This window comes from Eucyclogobius newberryi, unplaced genomic scaffold (assembly GCF_026437365.1).
Source record: "Eucyclogobius newberryi isolate DKJ021-1_F unplaced genomic scaffold, fEucNew1.0.hap1 SCAF_19, whole genome shotgun sequence".
Classification (NCBI taxonomy): domain Eukaryota; kingdom Metazoa; phylum Chordata; class Actinopteri; order Gobiiformes; family Gobiidae; genus Eucyclogobius; species Eucyclogobius newberryi.
Window position 1 is genome coordinate 5,097,591 of NW_027315823.1, and position 27,340 is coordinate 5,124,930.

At 43.2% G+C, this 27,340-nt stretch overlaps 1 protein-coding gene across 2 annotated transcripts in view; it reads left to right on the forward strand.

Moving 5' to 3' along the window:
• Positions 1 to 4,214: 4,214 nt before the first annotated feature.
• Positions 4,215 to 27,340, forward strand: part of LOC140365209 (low-density lipoprotein receptor-related protein 1-like) — a 234,181-nt gene continuing 211,055 nt past the window's right edge. For both annotated transcript variants that reach the window (XM_072451496.1, XM_072451497.1), the window contains exon 1: positions 4,215 to 4,311. In XM_072451496.1, the coding sequence (XP_072307597.1) occupies positions 4,230 to 4,311 (82 nt within the window). In that variant the 5' untranslated portion in view covers positions 4,215 to 4,229. The remainder of the gene's footprint in view (positions 4,312 to 27,340) is intronic.

The following is a 27,340-nucleotide window of genomic DNA, read 5'->3' on the forward strand; positions in this document are numbered from 1 at the left end:
ATGACAGAAACACAAGGAGCTTTTAAAGACTGAAGATCTGCAGAAGGTGCTGAGGAAACAGAGGACTTAACAGAGGTCCTCAGATCAGTGCATGTCGGCTCTTCTGCTAAAATGACCCAAATTAACTGGAGTAATTTTCCGGACCATAAGTCGCACCTTTTTTCATAATTTTGGCCGGGGTGCGACTTATACTTATATTTATACTTATTCTCCGGAGCGACTTACATGTGATATTATTTGTTATTTTCACACTTGCAACCGCATTTCATACTCCAGTGCGACTTATATATGTTTTTTTTTCTTCTCTATTATGCATTTTTTGACTGGTGCGACTTATACTCCGGTAAATACGGTACTTTTTATAACCAGTCGATAAATTGTCCCGTCATAACTTCACAAGCAAACACACGGTGAAGGTGTGGTGGCCCATCCCAAAGAAGAACCACATAATACCATGTTACCATTTAAACGTAAAAATGAAATACTAGTTCTGGAGAAATTTGTGGTGTTCTGGGCCCATAACAACCCATTTAAAACGACGCATCTGGGACACGAAACTTCTACAATGGAGTCGATGTGTCTTTGGAATATCCTGGAAACACGAGAAAAGGCAAGTAAAGAAGATTGATGAAACGGCGCCATCTCTTCAGGACAGGATTCAACTGGTCGAGCGATCAAACATCTAAATGTGACTTTTCCGAGCGGTTTAACGTATCGATCGCACGTTTTTGGCCTGTTTGCCGACCCAGAAGACGACCGACGTCAGCGCGAGAACGAAGCGGCGGGAACATTTCTGCAACTTTAATGGCGTCTAAAATGATAATAACCCGTTTCTCTGTGTGTTTTGAGCGAAGAGGCAGCGCCGGGCACGTTTGAGAGTGTGGATTCTTGAAGTGTTCGCTTTCTTTCTCTGAGACATGAATTATTCCTTTTTAAAAACGCGGATTATGTCCCTGGAAAGACGGGACGTTCCAGCGCGAGCAAAAGCCATGAATGGAGTTTAATGACACAATGTAATAAATGCATAAAGGACAATTCAGGTCGATTCAGGTCAATTCATGTCGATTCAGGGCGATTCAGGTAAATTCTGGGCGATTCAGGTCGGTTCAGGGCGATTCAGGTCGATTCTGGGTGATTCAGGTCGATTCTGGGAGATTAATCAGGTCAATTCAGGTCGGTTCAGGGCGATTCAGGTCGGTTCGGGGCAATTCAGGTCGATTCTGGGAGATTAATCAGGTCGATTCAGTTCGATTCAGGTTGATTAATCACGTCAATTCAGGTAGATTCTGGGAAATTAATTAGGTCAATTCAGGTTGGTTCAGGGCGATTCAGGTCGATTCTGGGCAATTCAGGTCGATTCAGGGCGATTCAGGTCGATTCTGGGCGATTCTGGGTGATTCTGGGCGATTCAGGTATGTTCTGGGCGATTCAGGTCGATTCAGGTTGATTCAGGTCGATTCTGGGTGATTCTGGGCGATTCAGGTATGTTCTGGGCGATTCAGGGTGATTCTGGGCGATTCAGGTAAATTCAGGGCGATTCAGGTCGGTTCAGGTCGATTCTGGCCGATTCTGGGCGATTCAGGTCGGTTCAGGTCGATTCAGGGAGGTTCAGGGCAATTCAGGTTGATTCTGGGAGATTAATCAGGTCAATTCAGGTCGATTCAGTTCGATTCAAGTTGATTAATCACGTCAATTCAGGTAGATTCTGGGAGATTAATCAGGTCAATTCAGGTTGGTTCAGGGCGATTCAGGTAGATTCTGGGCAATTCAGGTCGATTCAGGGCGATTCAGGTCGATTCTGGTCGATTCTGGGTGATTCTGGGCGATTCAGTTATGTTCTGGGCGATTCAGGTCGATTCTGGGTGATTCTGGGCGATTCAGGTATGTTCTGGGCGATTCTGGACGATTCAGGTAAATTCAGGGCGATTCAGGTCGGTTCAGGTCGATTCTGGGCAATTCAGGTAAATTCAGGGCGATTCAGGTCGGTTCAGGTCGATTCAGTTTGATTCAGGGAGATTCAGGGCAATTCAGTTCGGTTCAGGTCGATTCAGGGCAATTCAGTTCGATTCAGGGCGATTCAGGGCAATTCAGTTCGGTTCAGGTCGATTCAGGGCAATTCAGGTCGATTCAGGGCAATTCAGTTCGATTCAGGGCGATTTAAGGAAATGCAAATCTCACGGTGCAATATTATAACGATTATTACTTCACGTTACGACATTTATCGCGAGATTGTGGAGAGTGTACGGAATTGTAGACACATTTCCACCGCCGGTTTGCGTGCTCGAATGACCCTACCTGTAACGCCCCCTGAAGGTACTCGACTCGAATGACTCAACGAGCTCTGTAACGCCCCCTGGAGGTACTCGAATGACCCAAAGAGCGCTGTAACGCCCCCTGGAGATACTGAAATGACCCTACAAGCTCTGTAACGCCCCCTGGAGGTACTCGAAAGACCCTACAAGGTCTGTAACGCCCCCTGGAGGTACTCGAATGACTCTACGAGCTCTGTAACACCCCCTGGAGGAACTCGAATGACCCAAAGAGTTCTGTAACGCCCCCTGGAGGTACTCGAATGACCCTACGAGCTCTGTAACGCCCGCTGGAGGTACTCGAATGACCCTACGAGCTCTGTAACGCCCGCTGGAGGTACTCGAATGACCCAAAGAGTTCTGTAACGCCCCCTGGAGGAACTCGAATGACCCAAAGAGTTCTGTAACGCCCCCTGAAGGTACTCGAATGACCCAAAGAGTTCTGTAAAGCCCCATGAAGGTACTCAAATGACCCTACGAGCTCTGTAACGCCCCCTGGAGGTACTCGAATGACCCAAAGAGTTCTGTAACGCCCCCTGGAGGTACTCGAATGACCCTACGAGCTCTGTAACGCCCCCTGGAGGTACTCGAATGACCCAAAGAGTTCTGTAACGCCCCCTGGAGGTACTCGAATGACCCAAAGAGTTCTGTAACGCCCCCTGGAGGTACTCGAATGACCCTACGAGCTCTGTAACGCCCCCTGGAGGTACTCGAATGACCCAAAGAGTTCTGTAACGCCCCCTGGAGGTACTCGAATGACCCAAAGAGTTCGGTAACGCCCCCTGGAGGTACTCGAATGACCCTACGAGCTCTGTAACGCCCGCTGGAGGTACTCGAATGAACCTACGGAGTTTTAGCATCACGAACATCTAGATGTTAAAAGACAGAATTATGGTTTTGAGGGGTCACAGGGGTCACAGAGGTCACAGGGCACAAGGGAAAGAATGTAATGTGCTGTGTAACGGCTGCAAGAACCAGGTTTAGAGTCATGACAGAACAGCCGAGGTTCAGAGGTCTAAGAGGGTGAGGAGGAGGTGAGTAGGGGGAGGAGGAGGAAGGGGGGTAGGAGAGGAGAAGGAGGAGGAGGGAGGAGGGGGGTGAGGAGGGTGAGGTGAGGAGGAGGGTGAGGAGAAGTAGGGAGGAGGTGAGGGTGAGGAGGGTGAGGATGAGGAGGGTGAGGACGAGGAGGGTGAGGATGAGGGTGAGGACGAGGGTGAGGAGGAGGGAGGAGAAGTAGGGAGGAGGAGGTGAGGGTGAGGATGAGGAGGGTGAGGATGAGGAGGGTGAGGACGAGGAGGGTGAGGTGAAGATGAGGGTGAGGAGAAGGAGGGAGGAGGAGGGTGAAAGGGGGCAAGCCTGAGCCGCTGCTGTGCCCACGTCACGGATCTGAGAGAGAGAGAGAGAGAGAGAGAGAGAGAGAGTGGTCCAGCAGCGGTCAGCACAGACACGCAGCACTCACGCCTCCTCCTCCTCCTCTCTCCCCCCGCCTCCGAGGCTCCTTCTCCCGGCGCGAGAGGAACCGAGAAGTCCCCCGTGCGTGCACCGTGGCACCACCGGCACCAGCAGCACCAGCCTGCGCAGCTTTACGAGTCTTTGTGACGCGGCTGGAGCGGCGCCTGAACCTGACGCGTGCGGTGCGGGATTCCTCTGATTCCCCCCGTTCGCCTTGACACCGGAGCGCGTGAGGAGTGGGCAGAGAGGTGTTTTGTGCGTGGCTCTGCGCATCACCGCGTCTCTCTCTCTCTCTCTCTCTCTCTCTCTCTCTCTCTCTGTCTCTCTGTCTCTCTGTCTCCGTCTGGCTTCTGAATTAAACGTCGTCCGACCTCCGCTGCGCGTGGACAGCGGCGCCGAGCATAAAGACGCGATTGATGACGACTCGCCCCGCATCTGCGTGAAAAGCCCGTCGGCGTCTCCCGCAACATGCTCGCGGCCGGATTGCTCGTGCTCGGATTGTTGCACACTTTGGAAGTAGTCGAGCCCGCAACCTCCGCGATCGACGGCGGTAAGAAGCACGCAGCGCAACAAACACGCAGCGCAACAAACACGCAGCGCAACAAACACGCACCGCAACAAACACGCAGCGCAACAAACGCGCAACAAACACGCAGCGTCATGTTTTTTTTTGGTTTGTTTGTTTGTTGTTGTTGTTGTTTATTGAGTCGCCGTAATTCCCGCTCGTGGAAAAGTCTGTAACGTGGAAGCTGACGTCCAACGCGCTCTTTTGTCTGCGTGAATGTGCCACACGTGAATATTGCAGTGTCACAGCGGCCACACGTACACGTACACGTAAATGCACACGTACACGTAAACGCACACGCACAACTGTAAAACGCGCAGAGCCGACGCATTTCGCACCATTGGCTCCCGCGTCGTGCGCCATCCACGTTTCTTTGTGTCACGTGTAAATATAACATGGTCGTTGTCGGTTATTTGAGTGTTTTTAGGACTTGTCGGTGAACTGAAAATATGTAACGCAACTTCAGATTTTTCCAGGTCTATTTTTTTTTCCTAAATCGAGGCTAAACCGCCAAAAGAATGCGATGAAACGGTCGTCATCGAAAATCATCAAAATGTGACATTTCCTTTGCGGTTTAATCCGATCTAGGTCAAGGTAATTTGACATAATTGTGATTATTCAGGTCACGTTATGATATACAACGTCAAACTACTCGTAAAGCGCTTTTTTATCTGTCTGTTTATGCGACGTTATCGTTATTATTTTTGTTCAGGAAGTTTGATTTTTCAGTTTAAGAGCACGCGGCAACATAAAGGACGTACTGTTATTTTGTTGTTGAAAAATTGCGGTATCGAGATTGTATTTTTGAGTTTTAAGCCTTTTCTTTAGTGTCGAGTTTACGTTTTTAACACTATTGTCAAGACAGCACATTATATCGTATAGTTTGAAGAACATGAGCGACTTTTCACAATAAGACATTTTCAAGGTTTTTGCAACAAACAGCGTGAAAATAAAAAATATTTGGAAGACCAGTTTAAAGTGACGTATGACAGGTTTTTACCATGTTCTAATTTTGACTTTATTTGGTGTACTTATACTTTTTGTAAATATAAATTATAGTTTTACACCGATCGAGCAGGCAATTGTGGGAAAAACTTTGAAAAATCTGTAGAAAATGACAGGCAGTGACATCACACCAGGGACACTCATTCCAGTCAAAGTTTGTGCAGAATTTACACAACTTTTTTGACTCTAAACAATAATTCAACAAAACAAAGTCACTCTCATGTATTTTTATTGGTCAAATGAATAAATGTGTGACATTAGATGAGTTTTGGCCCAGTGGTTGCTGGGTAATTTCCTACTGTGATGTCATCAATTACAAACACAAAGTAAAATTATAAACCTAATATGCTATTGCATATGCCTAATATGGCATTTTAATAATTTTTAGCAAAATTCCAAATATATTTTTTTATTTTTTTCATTCATTCATTTTGTTTTCGTGTTTTCATAAGCACTATACATACTTTAAAACGCACACGAAAAGACCTTTAAGTTCAATAAAAATGACAAAAAAATCATTAAAACATTCTCCTCGTGCTTCCATAATACGAGAAGCTGAATCCCTCTGTGATGTCATCAGTGTGCGACACAGTTTATACCGACACACTTTTCTGACAGTTTAAACCATGGTTGGACTTATAAATAAAGGTGTTTTATGGTATTATTGTGTGTCAGATCAGAACTGTTGTGTCATTTATGTGGAGTTTGGCTCTTGTTTACAGTCTGGTTGCTAGGTAACAGCTGTGGAATTACCTCTGCCTGTGTCATATTTGCGCTCCAACCAGGAAGTGGTTTACACAAACGGTTCAAACTGGGACAAACGGTCAAAATGTTGAGTCAAGTCTGATATATAAATCGTATTAATTCAGGTTTAATCATCGGCAAACGTGGAATATCTATGAAACTAATTAGAAAAGTGCAGGAATATCACCTTCTTAACGTATTTGAACATTAACGCAGTCATTTTATTTATCTTTATATTTAATCAGTTCTTTTTGCAGCATTAAGGCGCTGGTACAGCTGGCAGCCCGGTGTAAACGCTCTCTCTTCTTTCTCACACTTATTGTGCTTTATCTCCTATATTTTGTAAATATAGTTAGTATATTTTTTCTATTTTACTGTACAATAGGGACACGCGCTGGAATATGCAATGGTATTTATTTATTTATTTATTTATTTGTCTATGGGAGTTTTTATTTATTTATAGGAGATCTTCTACTGAAAGTGTTTTTCAGACTTCCTATAAGTGATCTGTTCTTCTGTATCTACCTCTGTATCTACCTGCGTTGCACCAATGAAATTTCCCCATGTGGGACAATAAAGGAATATCTTATCTTATCTTATAATTTACTGTAAACGATGGCTCAAACTGCTTAAACAACATTATTATTAGCCATATTTCAGTACATTGCCCGCTTTAATCCATATTATAGAACATCAATAGAATCACAGAAACGACCGAATGTAACGTGTCACCACGTAAACCGTTTGGATCGTTAACAATGTGAATTATGATAAGGTTGATGTGATTACAAAGTTAGTTTAAAGCCACCGTCCATCGTTTGAACTAAAAAGGCGTTATGTTTATATTTATTATTGATTATTTAGCCTCGACAGTGACGTTCCGTTTATATCTCTGAAAACAGCCTCAATAATCTGTCATTTTCAGGTCAAGAATCATTTTAGCGCGTTTGTTGTTTTCATATGGAGTGGTTTTTTTTTTAAGTGTTTTTTTAAAAGTTTTTTAGATTTTTTTGAATTTTCTATAAATCTAACAAACAAACAAACATCAGAAACAAGACAGAAAAAAATGCCGAACTATTCAAAAAAGAATCTATAATATCAGGAAGTGGGTTCAGCCTTTGTTTGTTTAATTGGATAAAAAAAATACTGAAAAATGACGTTCAAAAAAAAAAAGCTACGACACGTTTCTGACAAAAAATTCTTCTTCATGAATAATTCGAATACATTTTCATCTTGAAAACTGCTGAACATGATTTAGAACGTATTCAAACCCTGCTTTAATCAGAGCTAAAATCCCCATATTTCACATACAATTTTCTTTTTAAATTGAGCTTGAGTCTTATTTCAATGCCGAAAGCCGGAATGATCCGCAGTCGGGCATTAAACTGGTCAATCTGGGAATTAAACTGTTTTATTACGACATATACCTTTAAAAACACATGTATTATTGTACGTGAGAAGATATTTGGATGATTCCTGCTATTTTATGATTCAAAACGCAAGCTAAAAATGATTTCAAATACAATGTTTAAGGCTGGTGCCCCCTCTGTGGCCGTGTTCTTACACACCCGGGACCACTTCTGGAAACGATTATGCGCCTTTTTCTCTCTTTTTTTTCTCTTCTCGGCGCGCGCTCGTGTTAAAGAATTCAGCCCGGTCGAGGTCTTTTGTTTTTTCGTAAAAACAGCAGACGTCGTGGCTTTTAAAACGAGTCCAAAAATGTGTTCAGGAACGTGTCGAGTGCGAGAGAAAGTGAAGCCTCAACGTCGACCTAAGCTTCACGACGAGCGAAAAAAGGCACGTAAAGTCAGAACTGGTCATAGAAATAATAAAGAGTAATAATAAAATACATTTGTGGTAGAAAAGATGAGACGCTGCAGGTGAAAAGTAAAAAATAAAAGGTGCATTTAACGATATCAATAGAAAATTAATGTTTGAGAATTGTATGTTGTAATTTGCTTTGATTTGTTTTGATGTTTCATGTAATTTTTTTGAAACATAAAAAAAGAAAATAAACTTTATATATAGTTTAATGACATAAATGAAAGAAAAAATGAATTACAAGTTTTTTTTAATCACAAATAGGCAAAGCCAGGTTTATTTCTTTATTTTGTTGACATATTTTGTCTTCTTTTTAGTATTTGAGCGAAAAAGATACTGAAAACTGGCCTAAAAATTAAAAAAATCACCTCTTTGTTTAGAGTTAAAACGTCTATAAATAAGTTTAGAATTAGATAACGAGCCGTCAAAATCTGAAGTTAAGTTTGTAAAGTTAAGCATGTGTAACTTTAAAGGATTTTTATGTCTCTGTGGGAGAAAAATGCAAAAAAGTGTCGACCTTATTGTCGAGAGTAAACTGACCAAAAAACCCTAACAACTATCACAAACTTCTACATCTTTTCTGTCGCCACAAATGAACTGGGTCAAATGATAATGTTTATCCAAGTCAGTTGAAAAGACTTTAGAAAATGAGATTAAAGGGGCTTTACTTGATTTGACTCGGGTTAGTCGGGTTTATTACTCTATGTAATAAAGTCAAATCTGTCTCTCTCCAGCGCAGATGTAAAAATGTGTCTCATGTCAGAGCCTTTTATTGTAAAACGTCAACTTGTTGTGGGGAATAATCAAAGAGTTTAACAGAAAATAGTTCATCAATAATTGCGATTATTTGGTCACAATATCGTAAAGACAAAAAAATTATAATTGTCCCATTTTCTGAAGAAAAAAAGAAAAAAGTCACAATTTTCCAACTAAAACAGTTTTTTTTTGGTCAAAATAATCATTCAGAGAGTTTGATTTGATAAAGCGATGATGAGGAGAAAACATGTAGGATTTTATTGTTGTTTTGGTCGTGACGTCAATAATCGCAAATAATCATCAAATGGCAATGTTTATTCTCACAATAATCGCTACAATTCAATAATCTCAAACTGCAAAGACTTTAACTGAACTGTTTCGGGTTTTCACACTTTTCAGACAGGTTATTTGACTTCCTGTTTGGTTATTTGACTTCCTGTTTGGTTATTTGACTTCCTGTTTGTTTATTTGACTTCCTGTTTGGTTATTTGACTTCCTGTTTGTTTATTTGACTTTCTGTTTGGTTATTTGACTTCCTGTTGTTTATTTGACTTTCTGTTTGGTTAATTGCCTTCCTGTTGTTTATTTGACTTCCTGTTTGGTTATTTGACTTCCTGTTTGTTTATTTGACTTTCTGTTTGGTTATTTGACTTCCTGTTGTTTATTTGACTTTCTGTTTGGTTAATTGCCTTCCTGTTGTTTATTTGACTTCCTGTTTGGTTATTTGACTTCCTGTTGGTTTATTTGACTTCCTGTTTGGTTATTTGACTTCCTGTTTATTTTTTTGACTTCCTGTTTGTTTATTTGACTCTCTGTTTGGTTATTTGACTTCCTGTTTGGTTATTTGACTGCCTGTTTGGTTATTTGACTTTCTGTTTGGTTATTTGACTTCCTGTTGTTTATTTGACTTCCTGTTTGGTTATTTGACTTCTTGTTGTTTATTTGACCTTCTGTTTGGTTAATTGACTTCCTGTTGTTTATTTGACTTCCTGTTTGGTTATTTGACTTTCTGTTTGGTTATTTGACTCTCTGTTTGGTTATTTGACCTTCTGTTTGGTTATTTGACTTCCTGTTTGGTTATTTGACTTCCTGTTTGGTTATTTGACTTTCTGTTTGGTTATTTGACTCTCTGTTTGGTTATTTGACCTTCTGTTTGGTTATTTGGTTATTTGACTTCCTGTTTGGTTATTTGACTTCCTGTTTGGTTATTTGACTTCCTGTTTGGTTATTTGACTCTCTGTTTGGTTATTTGACTTCCTGTTTGGTTATTTGACTTCCTGTTTGGTTATTTGACTTTCTGTTTGGTTATTTGACTTCCTGTTTGGTTATTTGACTCTCTGTTTGGTTATTTGACTTCCTGTTTGGTTATTTGACTTCCTGTTTGGTTATTTGACTTCCTGTTTGGTTATTTGACTTCCTGTTTGGTTATTTGACTTCCTGTTTGGTTATTTGACTTTCTGTTTGGTTATTTCTCTCCCGCTGCTAATTGACTCATAAAACAATTGTTAGTTGCAGCTTTGCCATAATTTTAATTTTGATTTATCACCATATTTGCTGTAGGAAGTTAGACTTTTGCCACTGACATTTAACAAAACACCAGAATTATGACTGAACGATTTAGGAAAAATATTTAATTGCAATATTTTTGGAGTTTCGATTCAAATTTTAACATATTATTATTACATTTTTAGGTTTCTGGACAAAGTTCAGTTGAATTAATTAATTTAAATACTAACACTTAAGATAAGACTGTTCGATTTGACAGCGATATTTCTAACCAGAATGTCCTCGTCCAGACACGGGGACGATATTGAACCTAAATAATAACAGGCGTCGTTAGCTGCGGCCGTCCAATTATCCCTTTGCGCAGATCGCTTCGCTCCGCTCTTTCTGCTCGCTCCGGCGATTACCCACTCGCTCCGGCGATTACCCACTCGGGATTCGCGTTTACCGTGAACGCGCCATTTGTTCCACCGTCGGACAAACCAAAGAACCATTGATCTTCTTGTGACGGGTCATGGTCTTCATCTGGTCGGTTCTATTGCCCGTTGCAATGCGGAAAGGTCGTTACATAAGATGATTATACATCATTTTGGCGTTTAGACTCTGGCAGAAAAGCGTACGAAGGAAAGACGTCAAATAGAGATCGTGGAAACGTATCTCTGCTTGTATAGACCCTGGCGGTGGCGAAGAATGGTAAAGAGTTGTCCAAAGTTTGGGCGCGCGGTTTTCCACTTTTGCCATGTTGGTTTCTCGCCTTGTCTCGTCGCCTGCTGCCTCACAACCACGAGGTCCGGGGTTCGGTCCGCGGCCTGGGCGAGTTTCCGCCGATCTCTCGGGAAACGCTCCGGTTACCCCACGAACTAAGAACGTGCCGCTTCAGTCGATCCTCCCGTCACATTATCGCGATATTACATGCTACAACGTGTCCGCGAATGAAAACGCTGAAGTTTAAGCGTCAAATAAAACACGAGCGGGTTGTGAAACAAACCACAAAAGAGCGGAAACGTCACTCTGACTTGACGTCTCTGTCTGGCTATTTTTGATCAATATACCGTATTTTCCGGATTATAAATCCCACCTTTTTTCATAGTTTTGGCTGGGGTGCGACTTATATGTGATAAGAATCTGCACTTCCTCTTCCTCTGGAGTTTGTGGAGTTGTTTAGAAGTGACACAGAGGAAGAAGAATTCAATGGATTTAGTGATTTGGGGTAAAACTGATGCTTTGGTAAACTTGTTAGCATGTTCTTTATGCTATAGTTATCTGAATAACTGTTAATATGTTACGTTAACATACCAGACACTTACCACAGTTCTGTCTGTGCCTCATGTAGCTGAAGGTGTTAGCGTTAGCATACGTCATGTTGCTGAAGGTGTTAGCGTTAGCATACGTCATGTAGCTGAAGGTGTTAGCGTTAGCATACGTACACCTATTCACCATGTTCTCTCATCTGTTATTATTTTAAACAGCATTTCAAGATGAAATGTCTGGTCCTGGATTTTATCGAATAAATTTCCCCCCAAAATGCGGCTTATACTCTAGTGCCACTTATACTCCGGAAAATACAATGCTCTGACCAAGATCCTGGTTCAACATTTTGGAGACGGCTTCTGCAGGTTTCCTCCAGGCACCGTCTGGAAGTCGATGAAAAGCATTTCCGTAGAATCACATCCGATGAAACAAGCGAAACTATAGTCAAATCTAAGCTCTGTATTTGTCTTACCCCGGACCTCCCTCTCCTTGCTCACTCCCCCTCCTCACACACTCCCCTCCTCGCACACTCCCCTCCTCGCACACTCCCCCTCCTCGCTCACTCCCCCTCCTCGCACACTCCCCCTCCTCGCTCACTCCCCCTCCTCGCTCACTCCCCCTCCTCGCACACTCCCCCTCCTCGCACACTCCCCCTCCTCGCACACTCCCCCTCGCACACTCCCCCCCTCGCACACTCCCCCTCCTCGCACACTCCCCCTCCTCGCACACTCCCCCTCCTCGCACACTCCCTCTCCTCGCACACTCCCCCTCCTCGCAAACTCCCCCTCCTCGCACACTCCCCCTCCTCGCACACTCCCCCTCCTCGCACACTCCCCCTCGCACACTCCCCCCCTCGCACACTCCCCCTCCTCGCACACTCCCCTCCTCGCACACTCCCCCTCCTCGCACACTCCCCCTCCTCGCACACTCCCCCTCCTCGCTCACTCCCCCTCCTCGCACACTCCCCCTCCTCGCTCACTCCCCCTCCTCGCTCACTCCCCCTCCTCGCACACTCCCCCTCCTCGCAAACTCCCCCTCCTCGCACACTCCCCCTCCTCGCACATTCCCCCTCCTCGCACACTCCCTCTCGCACACTCCCCCTCGCACACTCCCCCTCGCACACTCCCCCTCCTCGCACACTCCCTCTCCTCGCACACTCCCCCTCCTCGCAAACTCCCCCTCCTCGCACACTCCCCCTCCTCGCACACTCCCCCTCCTCGCACACTCCCCCCCTCGCACACTCCCCCCCTCGCACACTCCCCCTCCTCGCACACTCCCCCTCCTCACACACTCCCCCTCCTCGCACACTCCCCCTCCTCGCACACTCCCCCCCTCGCACACTCCCCCTCCTCGCACACTCCCCCCCTCGCACACTCCCCCCCTCGCACACTCCCCCTCCTCGCACACTCCCCCTCCTCGCACACTCCCCCTCCTCGCACACTCCCCCTCCTCGCACACTCCCCCCCTCGCACACTCCCCCTCCTCGCACACTCCCCCCCTCGCACACTCCCCCCCTCGCACACTCCCCCTCCTCGCACACTCCCCCTCCTCGCACACTCCCCCTCCTCGCACACTCCCCCTCCTCGCACACTCCCCCTCCTCGCACACTCCCCCCCATAGACTCTTTTCTGTCGGCTCCGGTTTAATTGGACTCAAACCGTTCAGAAAAAAAGGCTGCTAATGGGGCTCCCGGCGTAACGGCTCCTGCGAACGAGCCCGCGTTCCGGCCCACGTTTTTCGACTCGCTTCAGACCGAGACGCCAGGCCAGTTATTTCAACGGTCGTGATCAACAAAAGGCCGTAATTGCCGGTTACGTAACGTCCGCCGCCGCCGAGAACGAAATGTCCCCGAAGACCCGAAGACCCCCGAACAAACGAGTTCTGAAAACGCACAATTCGTACGCAAGATTAATGCTGCGCTGCGGGTTATTTCGGTCAAAGCGATGTTATCCCTGGGTTGACCAGGTAGCGCCGTTGCGGATACTCGACCAGTAAAGTTACGCGCTGAACATTTAGAGAAATACTACATTGCGAGGGAAGTAAACAAGTGCAGTGCCGTGTTCACGTCTCCACAGATCTGACCTGTAACTTGACCTGATCCACACATGGAGATACATGTGTTTAATGCCATATTGTGGCACATTCCAGACAAAGTAATAACATCTGTCTCAATATTTGCCAGGAAAATATCGCAATTACTTTTTTTTCTGTCTGAAAACTGTTTCAAAATGTTCACATTTCCAACAAATCTCGCCTCATCGACTGGTCCTTTTTTCCCCAAAAATCCTTTTCAGATTTTCCCATTCACGGCACATCTGTGTTTGCAAAGGCAGCACAGACTCCCGGCTCATGGTGTGTCGTCTGGATAATGACTCTGGGTTCTCCTCTTGGGTCCTGTGATGTCAGTGTGTTTGGAGCGGCTCATGGTGTGTCGTTTGGGGACTCTGGGTTCTCCTCTTGGGTCCTGTGATGTCTGTGTGTTTGGAGTGGCTCATGGTGTGTCGTTGGGGACTCTGGGTTCTCCCCCGGGGTCCTGTGATGGCTGTGTGTTTGGAGCGGTTCATGGTGTGTCGTTTGGGGACTCTGGGTTCTCCTCTTGGGTCCTGTGATGGCTGTGTGTTTGGAGTGGCTCATGGTGTGTCGTTGGGGACTCTGGGTTCTCCCCCGGGGTCCTGTGATGGCTGTGTGTTTGGAGCGGCTCATGGTGTGTCGTTGGGGACTCTGGGTTCTCCTCTTGGGTCCTGTGATGGCTGTGTGTTTGGAGCGGCTCATGGTGTGTCGTTGGGGACTCTGGGTTCTCCTCTTGGGTCCTGTGATGGCTGTGTGTTTGGAGCGGCTCATGGTGTGTCGTTGGGGACTCTGGGTTCTCCCCCGGGGTCCTGTGATGTCTGTGTGTTTGGAGCGGCTCATGGTGTGTCGTTGGGGACTCTGGGTTCTCCCCCGGGGTCCTGTGATGTCTGTGTGTTTGGAGCGGTTCATGGTGTGTCGTTTGGGGACTCTGGGTTCTCCCCCGGGGTCCTGTGATGGCTGTGTGTTTGGAGCGGCTCATGGTGTGCCGTTGGGGACTCTGGGTTCTCCTCTTGGGTCCTGTGATGACCCAAGAGGGGTGTGTTTGGAGCGGCTCATGGTGTGTCGTTGGGGAAAGACTGCGTCGCCGTGACGACCACAAGGCTCCTCTTTTACAGCAGCTCAAGGCAGTAAAGGAAATGAGTTAAGCAGACCAAGAACCAAGGACCATAATTAGGTTCATATATTTGCTTAGAGTTTCCTGTGTGTCAGATGCCCCCTCGTCTCTCTATACCCTTTGTTTAACTGAGATGGAGAAAGGTGAATTCTAGAATGTTCTTTAAAGGACACATATCTTTTCAGAGCTCTTAACCTTCTTACAGTGCTATTGGTGCCTCGTGTATGTGCCCAAAGTGTTTTTTTGATTGATTCCTGCCGTCTTTAGCTATAGAAGTCTCTCTCCTTCCCCTCAGATGAGCAGACGAACAGGAGCTACGAGTTACACAGCACGCCGTCTCAGCCCCTCCTCCAGGAAGCTAGTGGCTCTTTGGAAAACGAATATGTTGAGTTTTTGTTATCAGACAAATGTGTGTAAAATGTATCACAGAAATATCTCTTTGTACCTTTATTCAAGAGTTTACAACATTACTTTTTATATATTGATATTCACATACAGCAGCTTGTATAGACCAAAAAAACTCCTCCTCCCCCTTCAAGCTGGGGTCCTCTACCAGAGGCCCATGGGAGCTTCAGGGTTCTTCAGTGTCTTTGCTGTTCCTGCACTTTTCGGGACAGAGATGTCTGATGTTTTTCCTGGATCTGCTGTAGCCCCTCCTCCAGTTTGGGGGTCACTGCCCTGAGTGCTCCGGTCACTACAGCGCCACCGATACCTTCAGGCTCCAGACCTTCTCCAGCTTCTCTCTGAGGCCTTGGTATTTCTCTAGTTTCTCGTGTTCTTTTTCCGGATGTTTCCATCTCATGGCACTGCAAGGTCCACCACCACGGCTTTCCTCTGACCCTTGAGACCACCACTATGTCCGGTTGGTTCTCCATTACCATTCGGTCAGTCTGTATCTGGAAGTCCCAGAGGACCTTGGCTCGGTCGTTCTCCACCACCTTTGGAGGTGTTTCCCACTTTGTTTCTGTACACTATGCCAGCCTCTAGGTGGCGCTCCATGTGTGTTGTCCCTGCAGCATCTTGCACCCTGCAGTTATGTGTGGGATGGTCTCAGGGGCCCCTTTGCACAACCTACACCTTGGGCCTCTGTTGATCTGGTGTTCAGGGCCTTTGTCCTTCAGACCGGCTCTTTCCAGCCATTGGGAGGATTTTCTGATCAGCCACTTCAGTTATATTCCAGTGGTACATCCCATGTATCCCATGTATGTATATTATTACTATTATTATATATATATATATATATATATATATATATATATATATATATATATATATATATATATATATATATTTGCAGTACTACAGAGGAATGTGGTTTTATAGATATATATTTGCAGTACTAATACATAGTGAGTTATGTGTCTGAATCGTGGCAGAGTCGAGCGTTGTGATTGGGCCAACAGCCTCTGATTTGTGATTGGGCCGGTCTCTACGTGGACCATGGCCTGAACATAAAACCTGTTTACATTTTTGGCAATAATCCTGAAAGAGAGAGAGAGAGAGAGAGAGAGGGGGAGAGAGAGGGGGAGAGAGAGAGGGGGAGAGAGAGAGAGAGAGAGAGGGGGAGAGAGAGAGAGAGAGAGAGAGGGGAGAGAGAGAGAGAGAGAGAGAGAGAGAGAGAGAGGGGGAGAGAGAGAGAGAGAGAGAGGGGGGGAGAGAGAGAGAGAGAGAGAGAGAGGGGAGAGAGAGAGGGGGAGAGAGAGAGAGAGAGAGGGGAGAGAGAGAGAGAGAGAGAGAGAGGGAGAGAGAGAGAGAGGGGAGAGAGAGAGAGAGAGAGAGAAAGAGGGAGAGAGAGAGAGAGAGAGGGAGAGAGAGAGAGAGAGAAAGAGGGAGAGAGAGAGAGAGAGAGAGAGAGAGAGAGGGAGAGAGAGAGAGAGGGAGAGAGAGAGAGAGAGAGCTGGTCTCACTTTCTCTGTTACTGAAGTATTTGTACATGAACCTAACAACAACATCACTCGTAAAGAGTTTCTGACAAACTGAAATATTAAAACATAAATGCATCAGTGTGATTCAGATGTGAATCAGGTGCTCATCATTATGGGGAGCTGCAGCCAGCTAACAATAGGATTTACATGGCCCATAACATGCTGTTAGGGTAACAAAGAAGATTAGTTTTCGGTTGTGTTGTGGTTGCGTTCTGGTCACGTTCCGGTCACGTTACTGTCACGTTACTGTCACGTTACTGTCACGTTACTGTCACGTTACTGTCACGTTACTGTCATGTTACTGTCACGTTACGGTTGAAAGCTTTGGCGCTTGGGATAATCTGCAGAGGTCTCATGCATTTGGCGCTCTCCACCTGCAGCGCTTGTCTCCAGGCAACAGGGATATTCCAGGAAACCACTGTGTCCAGATTTATGAAACAGGTTCATCATAATAATACTCTGCTTAGTCACTGGCCTCGCGCTGCTTATCCCGGGAAAACACTCCCAACGGTTTCTCTGTTTGAAGGCGATAACGTCGACCTCCTGCCGACAATTGATCCTGCGCCTTAGAAACAGCAGCATCACAAAACAAAGGGAATTACCCACATAACAACCGATCCTAACCGATACCAACCGATACCAACCAATACCAACTGATACTAAATTATACCAACCGATACTAACCAATACAATCCAATACTAACCGACACTAACCAATCTAACGCTGGAATCAAAACTAGAGACTCATATGAACTCTGAAAATAAATCACACAAATACTGCATATATTAGTATCAGAGCACACGGAAAATACTATTGTTCTGTGATGAAGTATTTCTTGTTTGTCTGAAAGAAATATACATTATAGTCATTTATAAACCTTTACTCAGCATCAAAATGATTAATTAACTCAAGAGTATTTTAGTAGTCGACCAGACAAACGATTATGTCTATATTTTATTTTTAAAGGGTTTTTTTTCAACATAAAACATAAAAGAGACACAGGACACACCAACATTTAATATACAAATTGAGTCAAACGATTATTTCCATTAAAACGTTTGAAAAATGAAGGCTTCTAGTTGAGAGTATTTACAAATAACAAATATTATTATGTATCATTGATGGAAATCTATTCTTATTTCATTATTTTAGATGTAATAATGACCGTCGTTGGTCTGGAGTCTGTCCAGAGAACGATACAATTATCAAAACACAACTACGATGATCTTTATCAGCACCGAGCTCAGTCGATTAATCGTCATGAGCCAATGCTTTCCATATTATTATTTATTACTATCATTATTATTACTGTTGATTTAATCGCTGTGCAGAGCTGTCCAGTGCCTCACCAGCATTTGACAGGTTCAATGTCTGCTGAGGTTTATGAGGTTATTGTGGATTGAGGGGAGATTTCAACATTCATATTCATAAGTTTTAAAAACATAAAAATGCCTCCTTCACTCGTTTTTCAAAAATCAAATCTCTTCTCCCTGATGGTTAAATTAAACTAGTTTTACCTCGGGATCTCAGGTAAATTGTAATAAGTACGAACGTCGTCTTTGTTTCTGGTCCAGTGTCGATCGTCCATGTATGAAAATGTCTTAAAAAATCCCCCGAATTTTACCATCTCTTTATTTTAATCAAATTTGGACTAAAATGTAAGACTTTTTATGCTGTAATTTATTTGTATTCATGTTTTCCATATTGAGCCATTATTATTATTTATTACTATCACTATTATTATTTTAGTTTTACTTTGTGTTTTTTGTTTTACATTTGTATATTTAAAAAATCTAGAAAAATAAACCTTAAAAAAAGTGATATTTCCGACACGGTCCAAAGTAATGTACGTTTGAATCAAAAGCATATTGTTCTTTTGAGGCGTGTCCCTTCGCTCGGAGCCGTAGATCCTGTAAAAACCCGCTAGCGCTGACGCTAACACGTGTTCCCGCTAGCGCTGACGCTAACGCGAGTTCATGTGTGTAATGGCCCTCGCCGGGGAAACAGAGGCCGATTCATGCTGAAAATGTTAATCCCGAACACAAAAGCACCGAGCGCCGTAATTGTACTGTAATCCTGCCGACATGTGAGACCCCGGGCACCCAAAGGACCGGCCCCCGCTGGCGCAACGACGCCGCTGCGACGTGTGCAGTCTTAACTCGGGATAAAGAGAGTAGCACTCGCAGCCTAATGGAGGCTAATTATGTCACCGTGATTTGGGTCGCAGTTTTATTTCACTGTTTGGAACTGTTGCTATAAAAATGTGCACTTTTTTAAATGATGGAGGATCCGCTTTCTGAGATTTACTGGGATGTGGCATTAAATTTAAATATCTTGCATTTATTCAGTTAAAGGAGATGCAAATAGAGAAATAACCTTGTATATATAATAATCGCTCAATTTTTTTAGGCTAAACTAATTTGAACCAACTGTCCCCAAACCTAATCCTGTTATTTATATTAATGTGAAAAAATAACATTTACAAAGAAAATACTAATCGTCCCTGGAATTAAATAAAGAACTGTTTTGGAAGTCCCTTATTGGTCGGACGCCTCATTGAACTAAAATGCAGTGAAGATAAATATAGTTTGAATTTAGCTAAAAATTATAAAAATGTTATTCCATAAATGCTCATTTTTTTTCGGTTTATAATTTCACTTCCTGTTTGTAGTTGATGACATCACACTAGGAAATTACCCATCAAACACTGGGGCAAAACTCAAAATTATATGAGAGCGACTTTATTTAGTTGAAAGAGAGTCAAAAAAGTTGTTTCTTTGTGTAAATTCTGCATAAACTTTGACTGGAATGAGTCTCCCTGGTGTGATGTCACTTCCTGTCCCTGGTGTGATGTCACTTCCTGTCATTTTCTACAGATTTTTCTACGTTTCTCCACAAATACCTGCTCGATTGGTGTAAAACTATCATCAATAAGTATAAACACACCAAATAAAGTAAAAATTAGACAATCGTACAAACCTGTCATACGTCACTTTAATGCCACACTGTGAAATATTCTCGGCAGTTGAGGGGCCCTCCACCAGAAAAGTGACACAGTGCGCCTTTAACCGTTTAGATGAAGATACAAATTATTATTTAGTGATTTCTCCAGACTGTTCCGTACTGTTCGTGTGGTGCTCGTTTCTGTCCCGTTCTGTCCCGTCCTGGTCGATATCAGCGTTATCGTGATGGAATCGGAGGAGCTGGTGCGTCTTTAATCGAAGGCGTGGTCGATATCGCCGTTATCGTGATGGAATCGGAGGAGCTGGTGTGTCTTTAATCGAAGGCGTGGTCGATATATCGCCGTTATCGTGATGGAATCGGAGGAGCTGGTGTGTCTTTAATCGAAGGCGCGGTCGATATCAGCGTTATCGTGATGGAATCGGAGGAGCTGGTGTGTCTTTAATCGAAGGCGTGGTCGATATATCGCCGTTATCGTGATGGAATCGGAGGAGCTGGTGTGTCTTTAATCGAAGGCGCGGTCGATATCAGCGTTATCGTGATGGAATCGGAGGAGCTGGTGTGTCTTTAATCGAAGGAGCGGTCGATATCGTCGTTATCGTGACAGAATCGGAGGATCTGGTGCGTATTTAATCGAAGGCGTGGTCGATATCGCCGTTATCGTGATGGAATCGGAGGATCTGGTGCGTATTTAATCGAAGGCGTGGTCGATATCGCCGTTATCGTGATGGAATCGGAGGATCTGGTGCGTATTTAATCGAAGGCGTGGTCAATATCGCCGTTATCGTGATGGAATCGGAGGAGCTGGTGTGTCTTTAATCGAAGGCGCGGTCGATATCGCCGTTATCGTGACAGAATCGGAGGACGCAGAAGGTTCGAGCGAACTCACTTCGCTCGTGAAATATCCCGGCTCTAAGCGGCTCTCATAAGTGATCCTCGGCGGCGCGTGCCAAGAAGGCTTAATTGTGTTATTCGCCGCTCATAACGGAGGATTACGCCGCTGCGGTCGGAGCCACGGCTGCCCACGAGGCTCGATGGAAACGCGGAACAAAAAATGATTGGGTCTCAGTGTGAATTCCGACCACAAAAAACAAATACATTTTTGTTCTGTGGGAGGCGAGTCGTTCTGCAGGAGGCGGATCGTTAACGATTATTGTGATAAAAACATGACGATTTAACGATTATTGTGATAAAAACATGACGATTTAACGATTATTCGCGATTATCGTTAGAGACTGTGATTGAACGACAGTGACATCTTTCATTTTCTTTCATTCCCGTGCTCTGACGCGCGACGGTTCCTCAAGTTTGTGATGATACAACAAAACATTTTAAAATTTGACAAAAACAGCCAGATAAAAACGTTATTTACATTTAGGCCTATTTTTCATACGATAGATTGGACTAAGAATACTTCATTTTACTTCTAAAATGGTCACAATTATTATTTTTTGGTTCTTACGATGATATTGCGACCAAAATAATCACGATTAAGGATGAACCTGATCATCTTGTCCATATGTGACGTCACGTGACAGAAACGCCCTGAATGTGTGAAGTTTAATGTACGGCGGCTCAGAAGACGCTTGAAACGCAGAGATATTCGGCACTGACGGTTACAGGGCTAAACGATACTCCATTCTGCTCCAGAGTTCTAATGCTGAGGGTTGTCATGGAGTCAGCGTGTCATTTAAGGGGCGTGGTCTGGCGTGGGCACAAACTCTCCTTTGATTCGATTTGAAACACAACTTTCCCACTCTTTTCAGACGTTTCCCTCAAACAATGTGTATTTCAAGCACAGCTATTTCACGTCGCGTTTGACCCGGCGTTTCCTCAGAAAAGGCTCGCCTTGCAGAGGTCCAAACGCACAGCAGGCGGCGCTAGCATCGCGTTAGCATTTAGCCTGAAGCTATTGTTAGCTAACGTGGCACAATAATATGTCTGCTTGTTTGTATTGGACATAAGTGGACTATAAGTTGCACCTTTTTTCATAGTTTTGGCCGGGGTGCGACTTATACCCCAGAGCGACTTATATGTGATATTATTCGTTATTTTCACATTGACAAACACAAGAGGGCGCTCTTGGCTCTAAGCAACGCAGAAGAAGAATCTGCACTTCCTCTGGAGTTTGTGGAGTTGTTTAGAAGTGACACAGAGGAAGAAGAATTCAATGGATTTAGTGATTTGGGGTAAAACTGATGCTTTGGTAAACTTGTTAGCATGTTCTTTATGCTATAGTTATCTGAATCACTGTTCATATGTTACGTTAACATACCAGACACTTACCACAGTTCTGTCTGCGCCTCATGTAGCTGAAGGTGTTAGCGTTAGCATACGTCATGTAGCTGAAGGTGTTAGCGTTAGCATACGTCATGTAGCTGAAGGTGTTAGCGTTAGCATACATACATCTATTCACCATGTTCTCTCATCTGTTATTATTTTAAACTGCATTTACAGATGAAATGTCTGTTCTTGGTCTTGGATTTGATCAAATACATTTCCCCAAATAACAGATAGTTTGTAATCGACTCTAAAACACATTAAATACTACTTTTTTATAGCAAAGTCAGTGGCAAAAACACATAAATAATCGTCTTAAATTGTGAATATTCTGGATTTATGAGCGTTCAGTCGCCACATTTCAGCCTTTATTTGGGTGATAAAAGGTCCATAACGACTCGTGAAACGACCGTTCGCTTCACGCCGGACCGCAGACGATGGTCTTTTCCGTCTCGCTCTGGCGTAAGAAGAGTAATGGTGTCGAGAACTTGGCCAAGGCCGCGGCGATTGCTCAACGCGCTGTTCATCCGCCTGTTTATCCTCCGCACGTCGTATAAAACATCTTTGTCCAAACACCGCGCCGAAGCCGAAGCCGTTTCGCGCTCGTCATTATTGTTATTATTATTATCGGAGCCGCTCGTTTCGCCCTGAGAACCGCCGACTCTTGTTTTACGAGCGCGGAACGTGCTATCGGCCGCAGACTAAACACGTTTGTATCAGCGCGAGTTCTGTTTGTGAGGTACAGCGGGATATCGAAGTAAAACAGGCAAAAATACTACATACTGGAGGCTATGAGCGCGTAATCGAGAAGCACATGACACGGTTTCGGAGCCAAGGTTTTAATTGTTTGGTTTAAGTCCAGCGTCAAACCAACATTTTTATTGCTTGACTAATTATGTTATTGGCTTTACACAGATTTAATTGGACGGCAGCGGAAAAGAAAAGGCTTGGAATGAGTTGTTTTGAAACTTTGGGAGTGAATTGTGAGTCTGATCCACCGTTTTAGCGCAAGATGAACCGTGATAATCGATAATCGTGATGGTTCGGGTCACAATGTCGTCGTAAGGAGTAAAAACGAATAATCGTGACTATTTTAGAAGCAAAATTATGTCATTTCTATTCAATCTGAACTTAAAAAGGCGCATTCAAATGTACAGTGAGTTTGATGTTGCAGTTTATGTCACGATAATGTTATTTTTGCGTTGAGAAAGTTTGATTTCATAAAGCCGGTCGAGTATGAATGGAACTGAAATGGAAACGAAGGATTTGGCTTTTCTTTTGTCCGATTCGAGACGTCACGATTTAACGATTTTTCACGATTATTGACACTGTTCCTCAGGTTTGTGGCCGACTTTACCAAACCACACATTCTGAAAGATCAAATAAAGTTAAATGTGACAAAAACAGACATTAATAATAAAGTTCTTTACATTTAGGTCTATTTTTTGGGTTGAAGAAAAAATACTTTTGCCGCTTATTTCTTGATTCTTACCTGAATAATAATAGACGTTTCTCTCTCTAGTCGGTGCACTTTGGGTCAGATACTTGGTCTGGTCATCTTTTTTCCGCAGCCGTGACGACTCGCGCGCCGCAAACAGACAAACAAACACCGAAGGAAACAGAAACGAGGAGCGAAGGAGGATTTGCACGACGGTTCAGCCTTAGTTCCGATTTAGCGTTAGCATTGACTGAACTATGAGCTGTGCTGTGCAAGACTTGCCTTGGACCACAGGTTTCACACAGAAAAAGACTGGATGTTTTGTGGTTTGCTGTGGAAATTGCTGCTTAAACGAAAGCTATATCCTGTCCTACCGTCAAAACTGAACCTGTGTTTCCAGAGCCTCGAACGGCAGACAGATCCACAGCGTTGTTCCTTCTCCGTTTGTCTTCAGCTCCTCCTTCTGGAGATAAAACACCTTGAAAATCTCTCATTGTGAGTTTGATAATTGGGATAAACCGGCGCGGCGGTCAACATCTCTCTTTAAATCCGCCGTACGTCCGGTCTCGTCGTGTCTCGTCGTGTTGCGGTTGTTTCGGACTCGGATTTGGCTCATGTTTTTTTGACGTTGTGCGAGATCAGAGGCTCTCCAGACGCTTCCGTGAGGTTGTTTTTCCTCACCTCCGTCAGAGCGCGCTGTAACCGAAGAGCGGGACCTTAAAAACGTCCGTGAAAAAGTTGGGACGCCGGGGGGAAACGCCACTTAACACGTCTGCGATTTCGCTTCTCGACCCCGTGCATCTCCATGTGCAGTTTAAACTTCTATAAAGACGTTCCAAATGCGTGGTGACCGTTTTTTGTTGGTTAGCACGTCACGTTCAAGGCTTCTTTTTATCTTTTTGATGCTCCTGACTGAAATCTGTCAGAAAAATTGCGCTTTGATAATATTCCCCCCCCTAAAAACAGCTTTAACATTTATATTCTCCACCAGTTATTTTGTCGTTTTTCATTTTAAAGGGAAAATAAACTGCAAATTTCATAAAACTAACCAAAATGTATTAACTTAAATCTAGACAAAAAATCTTACTTGTCTTAAGATTTCTTTACTAATTAAAAGCTAAATGTGTAAGATTATTTAGCTTATTTCAAGAAAAAATATATCTCTTTTCTTATTTAGTTTTTAAATCTATAATCTAGTGAGAATGCGTGCAAAACAAGCAGAACAAGTTTTCAGAGTTAAAAACAGGTGCCTTTCTTAAAACAAGAGTAATTTAAGTACAATAACCTTTTTCTCCTAAAAATAAGAACGTGACATCCAGAACATTTGGATATGTATATATTGAACGCTTTGGTACAGAATTCCAAAACCACTACAAATAAGATAATAAACAGAACCCTGACAATATCCAATCATCATCTTTAGTTTTTTACTACAACGACATCTTCAAGTAGTAGAAAAAGCTTCAGTTGTAGTCATCTGGACTCAGTTAGAAAAAATAATCTTCAAGGTTATATTTTGTCATAAAGTACACACAGCTTTTGAAATTGATTGGATAATATGATGTAGAGTCAAGAAGTTTTTCAACATCTGTCAGTTCTGTCGCTTGGGCAAGGTCAGGTACAGCAATAAAGCAGCTTTTTAATGTGTTATAACAACTTTCCCTTGTCAAAAAAACGCCTGGAGTTGTGTTTAGCTTAATTCGCTTCGTCTCGTTTGATGAATCCCGTTCAATCCTCTTCATTTGAGCCTCAGAAAACACTCGGTTTCAAACGTCTCGGCTTTGTGACATCACAAGTAGAGCTACGCGATCGTCTGTGCCATTTTTAAGTCCATAAATCATCTCCCGACTCGTTCTGAGCATTTCTGAAGCTCAAATCACGTTCAGCGCAACCGTGCGTTTACGTTAGCATGTCGGGGCATGCTAGCTTTTGTTTATTTCCCCACTGTAATTCCCTCCGCTGTGAGTAGATAAAGCGCTAACGCAACTGCTGACGCGGACAGACGAAAAGTAATTTGTATTTTCAGTTATTTTAAGTTAAAAAAACACGACGCGCTAAAGCTACGATACGTGTTTAAAGGACAGTAATGCAGCATATGTGTCCTTTAACCTCACGTTTACCTTTATATGAACGCGGAATGTTTAATTTTCTGATCCTAAAGTCACAATCCGCTTCTGGAGCAGCAGCAGAGGCAGAGGCTGAAGTCTGGGCGGAGTAAAGTATGTGAAATCCATATTTGCTGCGACCACAAACCTCAGATCATTTCAGGAAACTGTCGCTCGGCTTTCACCATTCCAGTCTGTGCGATTTTGCAGACGCGACCGTTCCGTCCGAGCGCAGGAAAACCAGAAACGCACCAATCACGGGGCGGGAGGGGGGCGGAGCGGGAGGGGGTGTGTGTCAGTCTGGCTAAATCAACTCGCTGCCCTCGGAGACTTCAGGGCAAAAACGTATTCTTCTGTTTTTAGGATTCTCAGCACTTTTGGGAGTTGAAAAAAACGCACAAAATCTGTTTTCCTGTTTTTTTTGGCCTGGTTTGATCACAGTTTAGTCCCGATTTAGACTCGGTTTGGTCCTGGTCCAGTCCAATTTTAGTGACATTTGTAATAGTGCTAGCGTGGAACTGAAAGCTAAAGCGGTTGCAGAGGTAATTAGTCCTGGATGAAAACAAATATTGCTTAATTTGTCGTTTTTCTGGGTGTTGTGTCGTCCTGAGACTCTTTCACATATGTAAATGAGTAAATAAATACCTCAAAAAAAATAAAATAAATATATATATATATATATATATATATATATAAATAATAAATATATTGATAAAAATATAAATTGTAATTATTAATTTTTAAAAAAGGATACATAATAATAAAGAAAAATAATAATACATGTTATCATAAATAAGTAAAATTGTTTGAAAAGAAATATATGGCCTACTAATTTTTTTATTTTTTATGTATGAATGTATCAACTTAATTTGTTTGTTTTTTGTTGTTGTCTTTTTATGTGTAAAAATGTGGTGAAGGTGGAATATTTGAGTTTCGCGTCTGTATTGTTATGTAAATTGTTTGTTGTTGTTATTTTAAAAATAAAAGTGAAAAAATAGAATAAATAAATACCTCAAAAAGTTCAAGTCGGAATGTAGCGACATCACTGAAACAAATAGAAAGCAAATTAATTAATTAATTATAAATAAAATGATTGCTTTCTATTGTCGTTCTGATAAATAATACATCAACAAAATTAAACTTTTCAGATTTTTTTTTAAAACATGCACCAGTTTGAGAAGAAATCCTAATTTCAACAATTCTAACATTAAAAAAAAAGAAGAAAAAAAAATCCTTTATAATGGCACAGGTTCAGAATTGTTGAACTAACGCTACTTATTTAGTCATTTATTATACCGTATTTTCCGGACTATAAGTCGCACCTTTTTTCATAGTTTTGGCCGGGGTGCAACTTAGAATTATATTTATACTTATAAACTTATACTTATACTTCGGAGCGACTTATATGTGATATTATTTGTTATTTTCACACTTGCAACTGCATTTCATACTCCAGTGCGACTTATATATGTTTTTTTCTTCTCTATTATGCATTTTTTGGCTGGTGCGACTTATACTCCAGTGCGACTTCTCCTCGAAAAATACGTTATTTAAAAAAAAAATTAAGGCACCGAATGGTAATATGTCTAAAAAGCATCATCATGTCATGCTTGTGGCCGTCGTGGAACTGATTCGCTCGTTAAAATGGCAGAAGCAGAACAGGAAACAATTAATGCTTCTGCTTTTGCTTCCGCTCGTCGTCTTATTTAAAACCGTCGGCGAGTTTTACCTTTTTCGACGTGGGACCGCGTTTTGGCCCCGGCGGATACGACCGTCGCGCTGCACGGGATTATAACGGGAAGAAGACGTTTATTTGCACGTCACGGAGGATCAAGCGCGTGGAACTGAGTGAAACGCGTGTAAAGGGTTTAGCAGGACCTATTTTTAGCAGCGCAAGTGTCGAGCTTTACCTAAAACGACAGTCAAAAGAACCTGCACTAAGACCATCATTTAAAGTTATAATTTAGGTTTGGAAATAGGTTTATGGCTTTTAACGATGATTGTAACTTCATTCACGTGTGTTTCATACATCCTGTTCAC